This window comes from Telmatherina bonti (assembly GCF_933228915.1).
Source record: "Telmatherina bonti genome assembly, chromosome: 7".
Lineage (NCBI taxonomy): Eukaryota > Metazoa > Chordata > Actinopteri > Atheriniformes > Telmatherinidae > Telmatherina > Telmatherina bonti.
The window spans coordinates 12,069,213-12,091,956 of record NC_136625.1 but is presented as its reverse complement, the minus strand read 5'-3'; the positions used below and the strand labels follow the sequence as shown (position 1 = coordinate 12,091,956).

General features: G+C 39.7%; 1 protein-coding gene across 1 annotated transcript in view; it reads right to left on the bottom strand.

The window, feature by feature from the left end:
* lig1 (ligase I, DNA, ATP-dependent) overlaps positions 1 to 22,744 on the bottom strand; it is a gene marked incomplete at its 3' end in the record, with an annotated part of 69,848 nt that overhangs the window by 11,805 nt on the left and 35,299 nt on the right. Inside the window, exons 18-23 of the mRNA XM_079243491.1 lie at positions 20,237 to 20,332; positions 13,374 to 13,484; positions 10,221 to 10,292; positions 7,145 to 7,289; positions 6,471 to 6,553; positions 4,679 to 4,831 (exon numbers count right to left, since the gene is read on the bottom strand). Of these exons, the coding sequence (XP_079099617.1) occupies positions 4,679 to 4,831; positions 6,471 to 6,553; positions 7,145 to 7,289; positions 10,221 to 10,292; positions 13,374 to 13,484; positions 20,237 to 20,332 (660 nt within the window). The remainder of the gene's footprint in view (positions 1 to 4,678; positions 4,832 to 6,470; positions 6,554 to 7,144; positions 7,290 to 10,220; positions 10,293 to 13,373; positions 13,485 to 20,236; positions 20,333 to 22,744) is intronic.

Sequence of the window (22,744 nt, the reverse complement as noted above, 5' to 3'; positions counted from 1 at the left end):
TTTTTGAGTGGAGCAGAACTGATCTTGGATGCTCTGTGGGCAATCAGCCTCAAGAACAGTTTGGCAGAATATAAAGAAGTGGGAGAAGGAAAAGCAGGTTGAATTCTGCTTTTATTTCTTACTTTCTGCCTTTGTGCAACTACGAAGTTGGAAAGTCAAAGTATGATGAAATGCAGCTCATAGGAGCAGTTGATGCTGCAGTCACATGGCGTTTACTCCTAACTGCTGGGCGGACATGAAGCATCAGCTCTCATGTCTTCCATGCACCTTGATCTTAATCAATAAAACGATTAACATGAGAAACCTACAGCTTTCTGTTGCCAAGGCAGCTGTTGCAGACATATTTACAGCGAGTGTGTACTGGACATTGGATGTTGCCAACACAGGTCAGATCAATACATTTCCATTAATACAGTACAGCTAAACTGACTTGCAAACGTTCCAGCTACTATTTAGACAGAGTAATTTTTCTCCTCCCATTTCAAGTATTATGCTGTGTGAGAATAACAAAGGAATAACAACGGTTATGGTTGTTATGGTTGAATGATGCCTATGGTTATGTGATGTTTTTTTAATTCGGAATTAATAATTCGGAATCAAATAATTTGGAATTAATGTATTCTCCTACGGGTTTACATGAAAATAATAATTCCGAATGAAGGTTTACATGAAATACGTCCTCACTTAATTCCTCTTTAGAGCGGTGAGTTGGGAAGGTTTCTGATTGGACGGAAGATGCACGTGACGTTTATCGAGAATAAACAAAGTTGGCTCCCTGCTTCTCGTCTTTTCAGTTGTAACTTGTAAAAACTACATAAGTACAAGTTTGCCGCTATTTTTATTATAAATTTGAAGTAGCAGCTCAACATGAGAATACTACTTCACTTTTTGCAGCAGCTTAGAAGGAGAAGAAAGACCACCGAACACGGGAGGCAAAACAACACGCGTCATCGGGACAGGACAAGGTAACGAGCATGTGCAGAATGACTGGAATTAATTTAGAGCGGATTTAAGGTTTACATGACAGAGGAATTAAATAGTTTGGAATTAAAATGGGAACAAACATTCTCTCTCTCTCTTTTTCTCTCTACGAGGTGTTTTTCTCTTTTCTTTTCGATTCTCTTTCTGTCCCTCTTCCATCCTCTCCGGTCCAGCAATACAAACTTTGTAATACAAACAATTATGTAGAATAAATAGAAAAATAAAATAAGAATCCAGAATATCAAGGGGAGCATTATATCTATCATGCTTCCATTGGCAAAGTAAATTTGCCCAGCAGAACACAGCATCCAGAAAATCATTCTGCTTGCTTAGATGCTGGACAAGACAAAAAGAGGGGGGGAAGGAAAAAAATGCGAATAACTCAGCCATTTACATCGTAATTAAGTTTAATTCTGAATAGAAATTTGCATTGGGAATTAAGTGTTTACATGGTCGTTTTTCATCAGTTTAAAGCAGAATTAACTTTTATTCGGAATTAAACAGGAATTAAAACTCCCATGTAAACGCATGGGATAAAAAAATAAACATACCTCAGCAAGAATCTGTCTAGAAATGCTCTTAATTTGCATCAATATTTTCTACCTTAATGAGGTAAAAGGAGGAGGGAGTGCACGTGTGGAAGACAAGCAACGTTTTGCTAAAAACACAGGAGACTTTAGTTTTTGTTTTTTTACAGATAAACAGTGAAAACTTTCTGAAGAACATGCGGACAGTTCAGGCAGGGCTTTCTCCACAGCTTCTGTTTACATTTGCGCGTCACAGCAGGAGATTCGGTGCTGACGATGAGCTCTCACAGCGGGAAATCAAGCGGGGGGGGGGGGGGGGGGGGGGGGTAATAGATCATAGAAGTAGCAGGACTTGATGCAAATAAGACACTGTGGAAATCATTCTGTTTTGTTTACAACACGCCAAAGATGGCTGATGAAGATCAGGCCTATGAAGAGCAACACAAACAGATGAAAATGTCATGAGCCTCCAATTATTCCTCCTTATTTTGCTTCAAAGGCACCTGACTTTCATGTGCTCTTTTAAAGTAGTACTGAGTGTTAGTTCTGCAGGATCTAAAGGTTTTACTAAAGCACCGGCTTGTTTTCAGTCATTTCCAGTCCATCTCTTGTACCGGACTAATTTTAAGCAGTAAAAACAATGCACCTAGCTCAAGGGATCAATTGTTACTGTGCCTGCACATAACAGGACTGCTCAAACAGGACTCAATTTCAACAATTTATCAATAAAAAATGACAAAAACAGACAAAAGTAAGAGTTTGAGGGACATAAAGCAGCATTTTTGCTCCAATGAGGTGATTCCCAAAGAGCTACTGGTTGGAAAGCTGGTATATATTAGCATGCAGTGCGGTGTTTCCATTGCAACTGTTTTAATGAAGCATTTGTTTTTCCTTTTTCCTGCAATGCATGAAAAAAATGAGACTTCTGCACAGTGCTGAACAGGTCAGCTGAAGAACATTTATTAATCATGTACAAGCACACACATTTGCTTGCTGCTATTCCTGCTAAGATTAATAGTTATATTCACACACTGCCTTACTCAGTGGCTGGATGGAAGATCTCAGCCTGAAGCCCAGAGCAAGCATTGCATTCTTCCTCTTGTTTTTCCTAAAACATCTGGAATATTTCAGGACTGCAGTGAAAGTGTGAAACTAACCGAGCCCTTCATCAAAAATGGGAATTCCTGGTTCAGTTCTGCTTCAACAGGAGCGCGTCACAGGTAAGGCTACATCTGAAACAACTCACCTACTAACAGAAGCAAAGTAACAGCTGACCAGAAACTCACAGGCTCTGCAAAGTAAAATTACAGTGGCTTTGAAGTGTGGTGGCTTTGAAGAGAGGATGGATGGCTTTTACAGCTTCAGTTCAACCCTTTTAAAAGGGCTGGTTTACTTTTTTTCTTTTAACATTGCAATGCATTTTTGCTGCTGACCTCAATCGCAGCAGTACATTAGTTTCTGGGCTGCTCCCTCTGTTTGCTCATCCAGATTGGGGGCATTGCAACCATAAAGAACTGGAAGGTAAAACACCAGCTATGTGCAAATACTCTGCAGCATTTGACCGGTACATCACTTGCAAGTCTCTCTCTTATGTTCCATTTGTGAGCATAGAAAAGGACATGATAAACTAATCATTTATGCCAACTTTATGGTATATTAATCAGCCAAGTAAAGACACATAATTAAATCTCATGATAATGGATTTATGTAATGAAGGGATTTTGAATTTGAGTGCACATGGTGGCACAAAACAACACTGGTTTTTGCTTCTAACATATTTTAAACAAAGACGATCAGATTAATAAAATTATCATAATAAAGTAAAAGATTTTTATTTTGGGTGCTCGAAATATGAGGAGAGATCTGAGCATTGCAACATGAAAAAGCAACCTAAGGGAGATCTGTCTGGCTGCATCAATGAGCTCTCAGGTGGGAGTGTTTTACGTAGGTGTGTGCAAGGTGAGCTCATGTGATGTGTGTTTCTCTTGCTGGTCTGCAAATCTCTTCAAAAGGATAAATACACAAAAGTTACAGAAGGAAAGACGTTGAAATCGAGGGATTTCACAGTTAGCGACTAAATTTAAGTTCTGTGAAGTCACACACCTACATGTTTATGACCCTAATATCTCAACACAACATACACACAAAAGAGGTCACACATCATCCATCGCAAGCTTAACGCAAAGACAAAATCACACAGACACACAGACAAAATCTTTCCTGCAACTCTGATCCGAGAGGAAAAGTCAAATGGTGACAAATAAAGTTAGCACATAAGAAGAAACTCATCTCAGATACACCATGTGTGTATGTGCACATTTATGCAGAAAGAAAACCTACCAACACACTCACAGAACATCCAAACGCACAGATGTGGAAAAACAGTAATACATGTTAAAATATGCTATTTCTGAGCTGAAAATAGATCCCGCTTTCACATTTTTACTCAACGTACCTTCTGCACATGCCGTGTTTACTTAGCGGAAATGCCACCAGACGAAATTACACTGAACTGACAGATTCAGCTGGTGGCTGGGAATGTAGGTAGACACACACACACACACACACACACACACACACACACACACACACACACACACACACACACACACACACACACACACACACACACACTTCAGAAATACCTAATTATGTTCTCTGTTTAATTTGGCTTTTTGGGAATGCAAAACAAACCAAAGACACTAGAAATATAAAGTGTTTAAACAGCATTACTCACACAGCAGTCATGTCTGTTAACTAGTCAGAGTGGATGTTAAGTTGGCAACCGTAACGTTTATTTTGTTGTAAAAATTCAAAAGACTGAATTTTATCAAAGTGTATTAATTATAATACACTTTATAATACAAAATTAAAATAATTTTATTCAATCAAATTTTATTGTGAAAATCTCAGGAAATTGCTTGTAATAAAGCAAGATTTTTTCATTTAATTTTTATGTGAAATTTGTTGTTTTAAGAAGTTATCTTCCCTTGAAAATGTTCCATTCCTAAAGCTAGAAACCTCATTTACACATTTCAAGCTTGGCTAGGTAAAAACAAAAATGTTCCTGCTGTCAAATGCATCAGTTAAGCTGTGCAGACGGTATCAAGCATGCAGCAAGTTAACTGCATCATTGCACCCTTAATGAAACATGCATTGCACACACTTACCTTGCAGACTGACTGGAATTCCTCATTTTCTTCATCATAGCAGGCCAGCAGGAAGCCGCCGTAAGTTCCCGCCCTTTTTCCTTTCCCCAGATAGGCGCCAATCACACAGAGGTCTACTGTATCGCCCACACCATCCAGGTAGTCCTTCTTCAACTAAAGGGAGGACAATGAGGACAAAAAATGGCATGTGTGTGTTGAGTTGTACTCTGGGCCAAAGTTAGTATCAGAACTCAGATCTGAACTTATGAAGTTCTGAAGTCAGCCGAGTGTTATCTGAAAGATATGTCAAGGATTAAAAGACTAATATGCCAGAGTGACTTAGAAAAGCTGATCCATGCATTTATCTTCAGTAGACAGTGTATTTTCAGCTCTGCCTAAGAGATCGATCATCCAGCAGCGGCCGATTCAGAACACTGCTCCTCAGTCTTCACAAAGACCTGAAAAGTGGGTCAGATCTCTCCAGTTTAAGTCTCTACACCGACTTTCTGTCTCGTAAGAAGTTTATTTTAAAAGTACTGCTGCTGCTTGATAAAGATTTAAATGGTTTAGGAGCAGATCTTCAGGAACACGATGAGCATTCAAGACATCTCAGGTCCTCAACAGCAGCTTTGCTTTCAAACTAAACATGGAAAACAAGTGAACTGAAGGAGTCTGAATAAGAGTATATACGTCACTCCGTTTTTACTTTTGATAAATTGATAAGTTAGTGAACATAATTTCTCTCTTTTATTGCCTAATTTTGCTTGTAGTTTCCATACCTGCAGATTAAGGCCCAGTAAATTGTGTGAATATTTGGGCAACTGATGAAACTTAGGACAATAGTTTATACTAACAGCTTTGTTGTTACTTGTGCTGCCATCAGATTTATTGCTATTGAACCAGCATCCCTACACAATGACATTAATTCCAGTACAACCCGTCCAAGTAGATAAAACAACAAGGATTTGACATAAACAGGACCAGGCAGACTGAGGCAGCAGCCACAAAGCGGCGCGCCTTTTTACGCAGGATGAGGAATTAGATTACATGAGGAGGGGGATGGTTTCTCCACACTTTGCCTTACGGGGACGATGTGTAAAGATGTGACAAAAAAAAAAAAAAAGCACACCATAATACAAAAAAGCACATATTCATACAGTTACAACATAAGGAAAATACATGGGAGGGGAGTGGGTCTCTCCCAGCACAGCCTCGTGTGGACACAACCATCCATGGGTGCATCCAATTCAGCTTGCCGCTCAGGAGTGGAGGGATAATTATAAAAGACAGTTTTCACTTCCTGCATTATGTTCCTTGTAAAATTAAAATAAAAGAAATAATTAAATAAAACTAAAATTTAATTTTAATTAGTGTGAAATTTGCATGCCTTGATTAAAAAAGGCATCAGTGAGATGCCTGAATATTCAGAATACACTACAAAAACACAATTTCTGCTCAAGCTTCAGGCTTCTTGTTCAAAATATGTGGTTACAAGAAGAACATGTTGGTGTGTTTGTTCTTATTTGTGGCCAGAGGTGGCAATTCCTGGTCCAGAAAGCAAAAGTCCTGCCATGTTTTTATATCTACCTGTACATTTAGAACAGGTGTTTTCACTAATAGGCTTGTTTACCAGGCAAATAAACTCTGCTCAATAAATTCAGCTCGTTTGGCTGGAGCAGCTGCCAGACAAGACTTTTACTTTCTGGACCAGGAGTTGCCACCTCTGTTTCTGACTTATGGCTGATTTACTTCCACATCATGATGCTAACCCCCACTATCACACACACACACACACACACACACACACACATACCTTTAGCCAGTTATGGGAGCGCTTGGCAATCTCATAGGTAGCATCCTTTTCCAGAGTCTTCACCATCAGGCCCTCGCAGGAGTCTACACACACACATACGCACAAACGCATTAATTCAGCGTAACACGATTCTAGAAGCCCAGAGAGGAAATTAAGAGATTATCTACCAGATACATGAAATGTCACTGTGTGTGTGTGTTGTCAAAGGAAACAAAAGACAAAGTGGACAAAGAGGCCTATAACTCATATACACATTCTGCTCTCTCTAAACAGCGACAGAAATCCAACACAAGAAAATTCATGCAGACAACACACAAATAGCATCTGGGCCTAAGAAAGAAACAGCATGCAAAGACAACAATCACCACACACACACACACACACACACACACACACACACACACACACACACACACACACACACACACACGTACCTCTCACATAGTTTACACATGAAGGCAGCATGCAAAAGCACAAGTGAAATGATTCTCACGGAACAAACCCACACACAGAAACGTTCAAAAGGCACGGGGACAGCAGGCGAGAAGACGACAACACACTTTGTACACACGCAAAAGTTCAAGACACAGCAGGATGGAAAACAAGGAGACAAAAAATCTGCCTTTGTCTGTCAAGACGCGCACACACACACACACACACACACACGCACGCACCTCGGATAGACTGCTCCAGGAACTCTGCGATGGTTTCAGTGTCGTCGGAGTCGATGGAACGGGCAAATTCAAACTCTCCCTCCACGGGTGTGAAGCATTCTCTCAGCAGAGCCCGACGCCGGCACAGCGGCTGCTTCACCAGGGACTGAACACACACACACACACACACAAATAAATACACACATTACAAATGCCAAAAGTCTATCATTACAACCATTTCCTCTTCATAGCTCGAAGGCTTGCAATGACAAGGATGAAACACCATCTCCAGCATCTACCAACACACACACACACACACACAGTCTCAGAATAAACTCAGATGCAGGCTTTTGACACACACATACACCCCCCCCAGTCTTCATAGCAGCAAATCTTTGAGCATGTTTGCAGCCACCTACTGTAATTTCAGATATTTTTAACTGAAATTGTGACAAATTCTCCTAAATAACACAAAGCTGTCAACAGCCGATGGAGGTAAAGCAGCACAAAGAAAGGATGCCACACTCCTTTCATCATTTCATACAGCTTATTAAGCATGTCGCTGCTGTTTCTGACACGTTTCAGCACTAAATGTACGTTTTTATGAGCCAGTGCATCAGTGGGAAGCAAACTAGGGGGTCACCAGTGGATTGAGGGGTGATATAAAAATCCTGAAATTAAGATTGCTATCATTTTTTTTTTTTTTTTTTTACATAATAAAGCCATGTAGTATAGATTATAAGAAGTGCCCGTGTTGCTGCATGGCTCAAGTCTTCTCATATTACAAACCAAACCCTAAACTGAAATGAACTCTTTGATTTGGCAGCTTTGAATCCCTCTATTTTTATCAAATACATTTTTTAACTACATATTATGTCAGTTTCAACATACATCTGACGGTTGTATATCTTTTTTCATTAAATGTAGCACTAAAATGCCTGCAGCAAGCACTTTAAAGCATTCCAACAGTTGCCAGGCACTGCTGATCCCTGGAGTCAGTGTGATACAAGCGCAGCTTTTCGGGAGAGTTAATGCATAACATACCAGAAAATAGGACTGTGGCATATTCTGACATGCAGACATGCATCAAAGCAGAAGCAATGTGGGTGCTTGCATAAAGTGGATTGGGTACAGGTGTCATGCAGATGTATTGCTCTTAGTGTTTGCGCTGTATCAAAGCCTCCTACACACAGATCTTTTGTTTTCTCGACATTTTGCCTAAAAGTTGACAAATCTGTAGAAATTCAGTCTGGGAAATGTCAAAATAAACTGGATGGAGTTGATGCATGTCTTCGGGTTATTAGACCTGTAATGACATTCTTTTTTTTTTTTTTTTTTTTAAATAAATGGGAGTCTACATTTGCAGTTCATCTTCTGTCGTAGGTACCGGCCCAACGAGCAGCTGGATGGTCAGGTCTTAGCTGTGGGAATAAAGACTTTGTTAAGATGAACTCAACCACAAGCCTTTAAGCTGGAAGGTATAAATGAATTACTGTAAAATTCAGTAACAGTTGTTGTTATTATGTGGCGCAAAGAATATTTGGCTGAGTGGCTGAGGAGGTTTTAGACATTTTCCTGCTCCAACAAACCTGACTCAAATCGAATGGATCTGACAGGTTGCCTTGGGATCCCTCAAATAACCAGGACGACGTCAACATAACCAACAAAAAAAAAAAAAAAAAAAAAAAAAAGATGAGAAAGCAACGCATTAAGATGAGAAAATTCTGGTTGCCTGGCAGAACTGGACGGAAATAGTCGAAAAGCACCTCAATGGTTGACCTTACAGCTTTTAACCTTTACGAATCAAGGTCAATGATCCAGATTTATTTCTTTCAGTTTGCTTTTATCCTTTTTTTTTATTTGAAATTGAAGCATTGAGGCCAACATGGGGAAGGCAGCCACAGTCCTGCAAGTTTTAGATGTTTCTCTCAGACAACACACCTGATTCAAATTAAATGGATCCAACAGCTTATTTAGTTCTGAATGAGGTGTGTTGAAACAGGGACCCATCTATAACTTGCAGGATTCTTGAGGGTTTGCTTACCTCCATCCTCCTGTGAATAAGATGGTTCAAATGCAGAGGAACTATTTCCCAGTTGAAAGGCTTCAAAGCAGAAGTTTATAATCCATTAAAAGATGTTACCAAAAAAACACATTATATACTTTATGGCCATGAAAGGACCCTCTCGCAACAGCAACTAAGTTAGTGGTTAAAAAAATAAATGCAAAAAGTAAATGGTATATTAAAAATTTACAGAGTAATAATAATAACCAATAATAATTTTGACATTATTAAACCCAAGAAAGACATTAGGCTCAGCATTTTACCCATCTCTCTCAGATTTATTAAAGAGCGGTGGGATTTATTTAAGAGCGGTGGGCTACCATATTTTGGTGCCCAGGGAGCTGTTGGAGGAGGACGGGGTGTTTTAAGGGCCTTTCTCAGGGGTCCACAGAGCAGAGTAGGGAGATGAACAATCAAACATAACCAAAAGGCTCCAACAGCTACATCAGATGACACGACCTGTACAGGCAGTGAGAAGTGAGCCCCTAACAATCCCAGAAAAACCCATATTAAGTGGGAATTAGTCATGATATTGCAGAACTTTAAAGTCACTGGGGCGACTTTAATGATGTAATTCAGTTTCCATCCACTTGGGAGGACTCTGGCTGACAGCAGCACACACTTATTAGAATTGTCTTCAGCAGACTCTAGAAATTTGCTTTAATAGAAAAAATCGTACATCATGGGAATATAAAGATAACTCCAAACCCACACTTAGTCACAGTTACTATCCACAACACACACACACAGTCTAACACATGGTCTCATCAAAAGCACAGCCTCACTCTGAAATTCAGAGACTCAGACAGACAATCAAAACACACTGCTAGAATTACAATGAGCATGACAATCATTATCTAGTTATGGCCTCAGTAGCACCGTCATTGGCATTCAAGGACACCGCTTGCATCTCAGAGGAGCAACGAGCATGCAAGTATGATTGCAAACAATGAACACACACTCACATGCCAGTTTTAAAAGGCCAACGGGAGCATTCTGAGTAATATTTTCATAAGGAACACTTGGTCTTACCTCGCCATTCAGATAGAGGAGGTCAAAAGCAAAGACGCACACCTGGACTTTGATCTCTGAAGCGTCAACATCCTGCAGGAAAGAATCCAAATTGATTTATTTGAATATTTTTCTCTTGACGTAAACATGCAAATAGGTGCATATTATTCACAAACCGCTGCATCCAACCTTGGGATTTGTAGCAAAAGAGCTCTTTGATTTCTACACGGTTCATCTTGAAAGTTAACCATCCGGCTTTCCCCACCTCCCCTCTGCCTTATTACTAAATCACACCTCTTTGGTGTGCTCATCGCTCTCTCCCAGTCCATTATTTCCTGCACCTCCACTTACTTCGCTCACCTCTTTTTACTTCTCCATCTCCTGCTCTCACCTTTCTTGCACCTCATCCTGTTTACACCACTCGTTTACCTCCACTGGTCTTACAATCGACTGTCTCATTACAAAGGTGTCCATCATGGCCCCCGGGGTAAAATTCCATGACGTTGTACTACAACCAAGTGCTATTGAATTCCTTAGAAAGGACTACACCAGATACCTGTAAATCCATTACTTTGTATTTGAAATCATTCCTTTTCCAGCAGCTAGCTTGTTTCAGATTAGGTATTCCATCTTGTTCTCCCAGAATGCTTGGCTGCACACTTTCTGACTAAAAATAACACTAGAAATTCACATTTTTTGGGGTGAAGTCCATAAGTTTGTATTCTTATAGTCATGCAACACACACACACACACACATGCCAAAAGCATATACATAAGTGAAATTACATTCATTGTGTCATCCCTTTTCTATACTGCTTATTCCAAATAGGGGTTGCCGTAAACAGGAGCATATCCCAGTAATTAGCTGGCGAGAGACAACCTGCAATGGACAGGTCGCCAGTCTATCGCAGGGCCAATGCAGATATGTTAACAGCTTATTAAGCTCACACTCACTCCTAGGGAGAATTTAAAGTGACCAATTAACATCTATGTCATTGACAGGAGGATGAAGCTGGACAGAAATCATGCATACACAGGAATAACATGCAAACTCCACACAGAAAGGGAACCGTTTGGTCCCAAGGGGCACATGTAGCCTCATTTGACAAACATTGTGGATTAATGACATACACACTTTCAGGGCAGTGCAGACTTAAAGATGTTTAAATTCCCTCCACAGATCCTAGATTTGCTTGATATTGCCATGGAGATAATTTGTATATAAAGGCAGACTACCCTTGTAAACATTTGAAGTGCTTTAAAAAGGTAAAACATCTGTTTCGACTCCCATTCATCCCCCCTGCATCATCAGGGAGGTGTTGGTTTCATCCTGAAGTTGCTTGACAACAAGCCCAATCAAACAACCAGAGCTTAAAGACTTACCTTCGGCAACAAGAACAAGCGAGTCTCTACGATGCCATCTGGCTCCCACATTGTTATTCCGTAAGACACTTCCCATGGAAACACTAATCTTAGCTTATTTTCCTGTAATTAAAACTGCTTCAGGAATGTGTGTTTAAGAGCTGGTGGCTTAAAGACAGTTGGTACGGTTACATGATGTTTTTTAATTCGGAATTAATGATTCAGAATTAAATAATTCGGAATTAACGTAATTTCCTATGAGTTTACATGAAAATGATGATTCCAAATGAACGTTTACATGAAACACGTCCTTACTTCATTACTCTTTAGAGCGGCAGGTTGGAAAGGGTTCTGACTGGACAGATGGTGCACGTGACGACGTGACGTATACCGGAAAAAACAAAGTTGGCTCCCTGCTTCTCGTCTTTTCACTCGTAACTTGTAAAAACTAAATAATCTGTACCAGTTTTGCTGCTATTTTTATTTTTTATAAATTTGAAGTAGCAGCTCAACACGAGCATACTACTTTACTTTTCGCAGCAACTGAGAAGGAGAAGAAAGACCATCGAACACTGAAGGCAAAACAACACGTGTCATCGGGACAGGACAAAGTAACGAGAATGCGCAGAACGACTGGAATTAACTTAGAGCGGAATTAAGATTTACATGACGGAATTAAACAGGAATTAAAAGTTCCATGTAAACGCACAGAGTATTGATTAGTGCTTGTTCAACAACCTTTTTCCACACATACCAACAACAGTGATGCTAATTTGCATCACTGTTGATAAATTTGCCTAATTTGGGGAATGACTCCTAAAGCTGATTTTGTGGTCAAAGTATTTCCCAACATCAGCATCACAGTTAGCTTTTTACTCATGTAGTCAAACGAATCATCATTTTGCTCCACAATCCTACGAAGAATACATTTTTCCTTTGGACACACCATGTTACACTAAGGCTGAGTTTACTCTAGAGCTGAACTACATGATATCCTTTGAGCAAGATGGGGATGGGAAAATGAAAAAGGAGCATCTCTGATAAATTCCCTGCACGCTGTGAAACAAAAAGATTCTTCTCCGTCCTCTCCTTCATTAGGCTCCTCGCTACTCATTAATGCTGCTTAATTAGTGCAAATGGAGTTTCATCTCCACATCTGGAATCTTTCATTTCACCAAGCGTGCTCGTGTTAGCAAAACACCAGGGAAGCTGCCGGAGGGGCAGTGTGTCATCAATTTAGGCATCAAACCATCGCCACAGCTAACGATGATTGAATAATATCAGCAGAAGCACCCAGCAAAAAAAAAAATAGAAAATCTAGATAATCATTTAGTTATTGTCGTTGTCATGTTCTTCATATTTGCACTCGTTTCTTCTGTCCTCATTTCCCAGCATGTCATTATGCAAACAAAAAGACAAGGTAAAGTGAGCGCTTTCGCCCTAAATGTGACTGGTGTGGTGGAAAGAGGCAGTTACTCTGATCAAACTGGAATAAACACCTAGCTGACATTTTCAATCTCATCCTCCCTTCTCCATCCATTTCACTCTTCTGTCTGCCAGCCATCACTTTCCCTTCTTAATTTTTTATTTTCCATCTTTTTCCATCCATCTCCATCCGTCTGCCGGATCATTTCACTCTATTATCTTGCTCTCCTCCACCTTCAGGTTTTCATCTCTGTCTTGTTGTCTCTTCTCAACCTTTTCACTTTTTCATTCTTCTCTCATTATCTCCATATTTTCCAACTTCATGACAGCGCGCGTCTCTTACTTCCCCCTTTTCCTCTGCTGCATGACATTTTTCTCAGTCCCTACCTTTCTCTTGCGAGTGGTGAGGACCTGGAAGGGCTGGATCTGGTTTTTCTCCGGATCCCAGGCCACAGCCTCTGAGTCCACAACACAGGAGACCACACTATCCTTCTTCATCTGCAGAAGAAGTGATTAGGGGAGAAAAAAGGCAGAAGATTAGAGAAATAAAGAGGGGATTTGTAGATTAAACAGCCAGTCTGCATAAACATTTCACAAGTAGAAGATTATAAGTCTTCTTACTTCTGTAAGAAGACTTTAACAAGCTCTACAGTGTGGCTGGATGCCCAAAAACTTCATCAGAAACATTTGAGGTTGCTTGTTGTTTATAAAACCTGCATTGACTATTATGTTGGAGGAGCTAACAGTTGCTGCTGTGAGAAAGAAATCACCAATTGCAAATAAGCTAAAGATAAATAATCTTGCTGATGTGTAGATGTCACTGGAACATAAGCGAATCTTAAGATCAGACCAAGCGGGGGGGCTAATTATCTCAGCCACCAAATCATGCGAGGCAGCTTGATTTAAGACCACAGTGAATCTTTAAATGTTTCAAATTTACAACCTGGTAAACGTTGGGAGTTTTAATCAGCGAGTAAAAAGTGAGGACTTAAATCAGAGTTGAGAGCGAGAGACACATTAGAGGAAACAAGTTGTTTGGAAACAGTCTCGTATCAAACGCAGGCAGTTACGCACATAAGGTCATTAGGCTAAGTATTGCATTAAGTACCAATTAATGCATCGGCATTAATATTTATGCACCGATATAAATTCAGAATTTAAAGCATAAAAGGTGCAGCGGTTCTCTCTTATTAACATGCAAAATAATGCAGCAAGGTGCTGAAAAATCTAATCAGACCATCTCCTCTATCCAAGACACTGATGCTATGGAGAGGTTTCACACAGGCAATGTTCCTCATTCTGTTATACAGACGTCGCACGAAGACAACATGTCAGGAAAAGAGCTGCTATTATAATTTGAGTCACTTCTAAAAATCGATGGTCTGCCATGTTAACGAACAGTAATCAGTTGCTTAGACGAGCTTCATTTAGACTACCGACACATTATTTTTACATAAACAATTAAAACAAAGAAAGAGTCACAAATGCAGGAAAAGAAGTAGCATAAGTATAAAAAGATCAAGAACAAAAACAATGACCCTTCTCATATTTTAATCGAATCATTTCCTCTGATTATAAAATTTAGGATTTAGGCTGAGGTAATGGTGAGAAAAGCAGGGATGGCAAACCATGACAGCAGCATGTGAACTTGGAGAAAATGAGAAGAATTAGGTGAAAGAGCACACAATAAGAGAAAGACAGGGTTTTAAAGGGGCGGAAGTTGAGTGTAAGAAAGAAAGAAAAGAGCCAAAGTCAAATGAAAAGGCGAGGGGGATGAAAAAAAAAAGAAACAAAGGGAAAACAAAAAAAGGGGAGAGAAGACAGCAGTCAAGAGTATCGACAGGCAAAGAAAAGAGCAAGGTGAGACTGAATACTTAACGGTGTATGGGACTGAGAGGAGGAGACCATAAAGGTGAAATTAGACAGGTATCATGAAAGATGACAAGACAAAAAAAAACGAGATAAGAATGAATATGATAAGAGTGGGAAGAAAAGGGAAAACAGAAGTGAAAAGAGCTCAGAGTACTGGGAGAAACACAAGTATCATCAAAAGTAATAAAAAAAAAAAAAGGAGGAATGATTAGAAAGAAGAATAAGATGAGTGGACAGGGAGAGCAATGAGGTGAGGATGAGATACAAAGAGTCACATTGCCTTTTAAGTTAAATAAAAAAGTAGGAAAAAAAAACCCCACAAAGATGAAAGTCAGTGTGAGAGAAACGTTAGAGGGTAGAAGTTATGAGGAATGATGACACTCAAGGGTGAAGTAGATGAAGGTGCACGATGAGCATTCCAGTCATGGCAGCAGAGAGCTGCTGGGCAGCAGGATGGGAAAGGTCTGTTAGTTCACCGAACAAGTGTGAGCATCTCCAAATCATCTTGCTCTTATCTGAAACAAGGGGCTTGTTAAACTTCCCGCATCTCATGTGGCGTCTTTCAAAGGTTTGTCTCTGAGCTGCATTTTTTTTAAAAAATGACTTTATAGTTTTTATTTGATGACATTTTGTCAGAGCAAAGCAGGAAACCCACACGTGTAAATTGCTAAAAATTAATTAGGTCTGCATTTCATTTCACCCAAGCTAAGTTAGGTACTTGTAACTGGACACTGACTGGAGAGGCTTCTTAATGGAACAGAGTTCTTGTTAATGTCAGTAATTTTATCTGAGCTTTTCCTGCTATGAGTCGGAACGCCTGCTGAGGGAAACCACCATAAGAGAGGAGGGAGATGTAAGGATATGAGGAGAGAGGGATGCAACAAAGCAGCCCAGCCAGCTTTGAACCAGGGACCCAGTGGATCATTAGAGATTTAAACTCCCAGCGCCCACCCAGAAGAAAGCTTTCAATGTGAAACGGTTTTTAAAAAGTAATTTGTTGTATGAATAACTTTATATAACTCTCATCAGTGAAGAAATCTGGTATGTTAAAAAACTAAATGCAGAATTAGTGAGAAGCTCCACAAATACAACAGCCTTTTAGTAGCACAGCATAGCAACCGTTGTTGAATCACAGATCAGAGTAATCAGGTGATCAGAAAAATCTAATCGAACACATCTACATGCAGTTCTGAAATGTGACAGTCGAAAAATTTTTCAGTACATTTATTAATGGATTTATTATGGAGTATGTAAGTGCGAAGTGATGTCACTTCCTGTTATTTTCAACACACCTGAATCTGTTGCATGTCATGGCGCCCATACACTTAGCATCAACTCTTAATGTAGTAGGGATGTGAATCTAGCAACTCATGATTCAATTTGATTCCGATTTTTGGGGTGACAATTCGAGTCAGAATTGATTCTCGATTTAAACAGATATTCGATTCATAATTATTACACATAAGTAACTTGAGGTGCTAATTTCCCAAGTAACTTCATTACTCCCAAATAACTTCATTATAAGGGTTGATTCAATTTAAATTGCAACATGTACAAACATTTTGGGAATTTTTTTTTTCCCCCCCATATCAATAAGGAAAAAACAACACAGTAGCCAAACCATCATTCTGCTGCTATAATGTCCAAGAAGACAAGTCATAAGATCAATAAAAACAATAAAAATAAAAAAAGACCTTTTTTTATGTAATGGACTATTTTTTTCATTCGAATAAAAAAAATCATTTTCTTTTTTAAAACAAAAATATCAATATTAAAATTGTGAAGCAGAGCATTCCAATTTTCAAATTTTGCGATTCGGCATCCCCCCACCCACCCTAGTAAGAGGTAATATGCTCTAACACAACTTTAGACAGCCAATGATATGTGAGTATGCAATATTTGCAATTTGCTTGGGATTAAACAGTGCGCTATGGTCAAACGACTCGAGTTTCCTAACATGTCTTGTTGCCATAACAACTTATGTCAGCATACTAACTACTCAAAGTGGAAGTGGACAGAAGCAGCTGAAAACGTCACTTTTCTCTCTGCTTTAGAAAGAAAAGTCACAGTTTCACTGTTTAGTGTTTAAATGCTTCACAACAACAATACAGCTGTTGCTAATTCTAGGGAAACACGTTTATTTCAGCTGAAGGCAAGTTTCCTACACAGGAAGACAAAACAAGGTCTTTCCGAAGTCAGTTTTACTTCAGCTGTAAGAATTTATATGCAGCCAACAGGCTGGGGGGACTGGGCTGAATAAATGATGGTGGATGAAGTTACATACTGACAAATGATCAGACACAAGCTTCAACTCCAGATAAACGACTGTTTGTGTTCATTTATCCCAGATAGTGAGAAACACGATGTCTCTGCTGCAGCTAATTACTGTAAATAAATACTGTGGATTTATCCGAGCAGCAGGTCTTGTTTAAACTTAATCCACTGCTCTTGGGTTAATGTGCAAGCTGCACACATGATCCTGAGACAATCAGTTGGTACCAGATTCACAGGAAGCAGAATATCAAAACCTTTTTATTTATTTACATTTTTTGGTAAGAAATGTTAAGAAACAAGTGAAAATGCAAAAAACATTGCAAAACGACATGAAAAACTAGTGTTTTCCATCGTATTTTCCCCCCATTTACATTTATAATTAAAAATAAATTTCAATTAGCCTAAAATATACAGAGAAACTACTTTCTGATCATTATGTAATATACATTTTTACTTCTGCAACTATTTTTGTCCCAGTTTAACTTTACATTTATGATGGCAAAAAATGTTTATTTTTGTAACCACATTGTCGCCGTCAGATTTGATCTCCTGAACAGTAAAACCGAGCACAGAACACGACTTACAAGCTCCCGGTATTCAATATATTTAATTTTATCAAGAGGTCGCTATGGGTGCTACAGCGTATTCATAATGTCGTAATAATTCTCTGGGCTTAAACATATTACACAACATATATCTTGATGTGTGGAAGTTCCTTGCAATCTCAACATTATGCTTAAAATGAACCCAGTATAGTTATTCTAGTTAACAGTCGAGTGAAAAATCACAAAAAGTTAAAAATCAGGTCGTGGGTTTGAGGGCGTGAGAGTTTGGCTTCCATTAGTGGGTTAAAGTGACAAAAGCAAATCTTCAAAGAAAATCTCTCGTAGATGACAAAGTGTGACAGAAGCTGGTATTTAATGGTTTGGATGTAACCGCTGAACAAACTGCAAGTTGAACAACTTGGGATACATCAAGCATAATAAACAAGTATAACAAACCGCATTCTGTTGTCACTGATTTTCCCCTTTCTTTCTTAAAAAAACAATTATGGTTAAATGACAACTTAAAACATCATACTTTTTATGTAAATGCACCCGATACACACTAAGAATACTTGTGAGTGAAGTTGGGCTTTTCCACCATATAAGAAGGAACCATAAAGAAATTTGCAACAATCAATCAGTGATCTCTTTCCACACTATGGAAATGATTTCTCTGATGATAGTCGGTATGTAGTTTGCATCTTAGTGGGAGTTTGGTGGTCCTCGCTTTATTCTGCATCTTGTAGAGAGCAGCATTTCTCACTGAGGTCAAGTCAGCAGCTTAATTCCAGCAGCAAATCTCACTGGATTGTTTATTTGTTTGTGCGTTTAGACACACACTTCTTATTCTGGCTCCGTCTCCGATCTAGAGTCTCAGAACGTCGCTGCTTTCGCACAGTTTAACCAGAACCACAGAGGAAGGACTTTACTCTGCTCATGTAAACGTCACCAGCTTGGAAATTTGGTCCTGAAAGTTGATGGTTAAGTTGTCAGGTTCCATTATGAGCCCCAGTTTGTTAAACAAAACGTTCAAATGACCAAACGAATTTTAAACATGTCACCTCACTTGGTCACAGTCATTTCCCCCGCTCAGCGAAATGACTGTTGAGGTGCTAAATTAAATTGCCCTTGTACCTTTAGTGCAAAAAACTTAAAACACATCTGTTAAAACTGGCATTTTCTTCGTAACATTTCCCACAATCTCTGATCATTGTTTTATAAATCTTTTGTGTTTTTATTGAGCCACTGTTGCAAGGTGACCTTGAGTGTCCAGAAAGGCACCCACAAATAAAATATATTATTATTATTATTATTATTAAAATTATCATAATTAGTGGAAACTGCATTCACACATATTCAGCAACATGTTACGTGTTCCAGGTCAGAGGTCACAAAATGAACCAGCTCCAAATAATAACACGGAGACTTTTTGGGAATTAGCTTTTCCTGCCATGCTAAGTTTTATGTGTGTGTACGTGTGTGTATCTGTGCAAGATACAGCAGGGTGGGAAAGCTCAGTCCAATAAACACAATAAGACAATGGAGAAAATTAGCATTGCATTTTAAAGTGTGATACAACTATTGTGGCCAAAAGCATTTATATTAATATTATGTAATGTTATATAATAATACTATAATATCAAAAGAAACCTTTCATTAATGCTGTCATTTCTTTTAGCTTTTCGGTGTTTATATTTCAACAGAATTATCATCATAATAGCAAGTGAAAAAAATCTGCTTATTTTATAAAAGGTAAAAACAAATCCCAATATACATTGTTAAACAAAATGTCAACACTTTTCTCCTCAATATCACAATTTACATCAAAACCTGTAAGTCGCAAAAATCCAAGTTCCATCAATGGATCCGATTTCCTTTCCTGAAACTTACCTGATTCAACGACCTGCGCTTATCAAGTTATTTCAGTAAACAGAGTAAAATCTCTTCATTTTATTAATAATTAAAATCCCTCACGGCATAAAAAACAAAATGAGTGAAAGACCAGAGGCGATTTATGTGGTACTTTCCTGCAGCTAACAGGAAAAAAAAAAACACTCAGGCACCAAGGCAGTGAGCCTGCTCAGATAACCTCAAGCCAACAGCCAAAGCCTCAAGTGGTTGAGATCTCTTTCTTCCTCTCAACACAAGCAGATCTCACTTATGTGGCAAGCCTGCCCCCTCAGCTACAATTTAAAGTTACACATCTGGTGGTCTTGACATCTATTAGAGAGATGAAGTTAAGTCAAAAGCTGGCTTAAAATTTCCCATTTGTGAAGAGTGAGAGTTTAATAGCCAGCAGTAGCTCTTGACGGCTTCAGGAAGGCAAAGGAACAACTAAAAGCCTTGAAGAGAGGTTTCACACAGGGAGGGGTGGGCACATGGAGATAGATGAGACAGACATAAGATAAGATGAGAAAATGCAATAGATTGAATAGAATGAAAGAGAATGAGGAAGATAGATGTGTTCAGCTGTTTTCCACATCAACATAAAAGGCCTGTTTTGACAATAACAGCACAGAGCCATTCTGCTATCTGCAGTGCTGCGCAGGAGTGTTTTACCTTGGGGATACGGGAGATGATATCTGGGTATTTACTTGTGGTGTCTTCCTGGTTGCGACTGAATATTCGAACATCACCGTTCTCAAGAATGTGAATCTGCAAGGGAGAAAGGAAAAAAAACTTGATATAAACTAAAATCATAAATAAAAATGATTGAATTATGTCATTATACTAAAATGTAAGGGTTTCAGAAGCTATTTTAACAGCTGGAAGTGTAAAAAAAACATACTGAGGTAAATAAAAACGACAAATGGTGGACATGTGTGTGTAGGTGGAATAAGTCGGGCAGGTCAATCGGGATTTAAAAAAGAAAAAAAATGTAAATCATCAATCTGAACTGAACCACACAATAATTATGTTTTTACAAGAACCGCTGTGTCGGATTATGTGATAATAGAGTCAATAGATTTTGGCCAATTATTATTTGTTGTCTTTGATGATTTGGAAAAGGCATATCGTCTCGTCTCGTCTTTGTGCCGCTTATCCGGGGTCGGGTCGCGGGGGCAGCAGCCTAAGCAGGGAAGCCCAGACTTCCCTCTCCCCAGCCACATTTGCCAACTCTGCGGGGGGGATCCCGAGGCGTTCCCAGGCCAGCCAAGAGATGTAATCCCTCCAGCGTGTCCTGGGTCTTCCCCGGGGTCTCCTCCCAGAGGGACGTGCCTGAAACACCTCACCAGGGAGGCATCCAGGAGCCATCATGACCAGATGCCCGAGCCACCTCAACTGGTTCCTCTCGATGTGGAGGAGCAGCGGCTCTACTCTGAGTCCCTCCCGGATGACCGAGCTCCTCACCCTATCTCTAAGGGAGAGCCCGGCCACCCTGCGGAGGAAACCCATTTCAGCCGCCTGTATACGAGATCTCGTTCTTTCGGTCACGACCCACAGCCCATGACCATAGGTGAGGGTAGGAACGTAGATCGACTGGTAAATCTAGAGCTTCGCCTTCTGGCTCAGCTCCTTCTTCACCATGACAGACCGGCGCAGAGCCCGCATTACTGCAGACGCCGCATCGATCCATCTGTCGATCTTGCGCTCCATCCTTCCCTCACTCGTGAACAAGACCCCGAGACATTTAAACTCCTCCACTTGAGGCAGGACCTGACTCCCGACCCGGAGAAGGCAAACCACCCTATTCCGGCTGAGGACCATGGTCTCAGATTTGGAGGTGCTGATTCCCATCCCGGCCGCTTCACACTCGGCCGCGAATCGCTCAAGCGAGAGCTGGAGATCACGACCAGATGAAGCCAACAGGACCATGTCATCCGCAAAAAGCAGGGACCCAATCCTGAGACCACCAAGTCGGATCCCCTCAACACCTCGGCTGCGCCTAGAAATTCCGTCCATATAAGTTATGAACAGAATCGGTGATAAAGGGCAGCCTTGGCGGAGTCCAACCCTCACCGGTAACGAATCCGACTTACTACCGAAAAGGCATATCGAATTACGTTAAGGACTTCACTCAATAACACCAGAATCATCTCCATCTGTATGCAGTCTTCCTGGCTTGATCGTAACAATAGAGACATATGTGGTCGTATATATATGTGTGATATACTGTTGATGACGAGCGTACCACGGCTGCAACTGATTATTTTTTACAGATATAAACTACAAAAGAAAAGAATTAACCTAGAATGGATCTGTTTATTAAATCTGTCTATCTGACATGTTTAAGGCAGTATTTAGCTAATATGCTTTTGTGCAAATAAATTGAGATGATTACATAAGCACAATTCAAAGAAGGTAATTATCAGGTATACATAACCTGACATTAAAGGTATAACATTTATTTGCCATCATTTACACCAATAAAAGTCAGAACACAAAGACAGTGTATGAAAGATTAAATGCACAATGAGATTCAGTAGCTTGTAGAATGACATTTAGCTAGACTAATTTTTGATTTTATCCATCCCTAACGCGAACCAGACACTGTTGTTGGGGAGAACATGGTCAATTGAATGAAAAGAAAAAAATAAACAAACAAACACACTGGACTGTGTTTGACAGCTGATTTAAAGGGCTTTTTGCCCAGGAGTAGATATATTTTTTTTGGATATGTTGTGATGTTTATACTAAACTTGGCGTGCAATGCAAGACCTCCTGTCCAAAGAACTTTTTTTTTCTCAAGAAGTGTTGTGGTTTGTTCAGATGCAACTTTACAAACCCAAACTGAGATGTCCTGTTTCTTTCTTTTTTGAAAAATGAAAAAATAAAGAGACACTTCAATGCAGTGTGTCCCAATCCAGGTCTTCAGGACCCCCTGCCCTGCATGTTTTATAGGTAACCCTACTTTAACACACCTGAATGACATAAAGGGCTCCATAACAGGCTTCTAAGAACTTGATGGGGAAGTTTAATAATCTGACTTTGGTGTTTTGAAGGAGGAACATGTCTAAAATGTGCAGGGGAGGGGCCCTGAGGACTGGAACTGGGAAACACTGCTTTAATGAATGATGGACTCCAACTTGTTACTACAACTTGTTAAATGACTTTAAAATCTTCCCA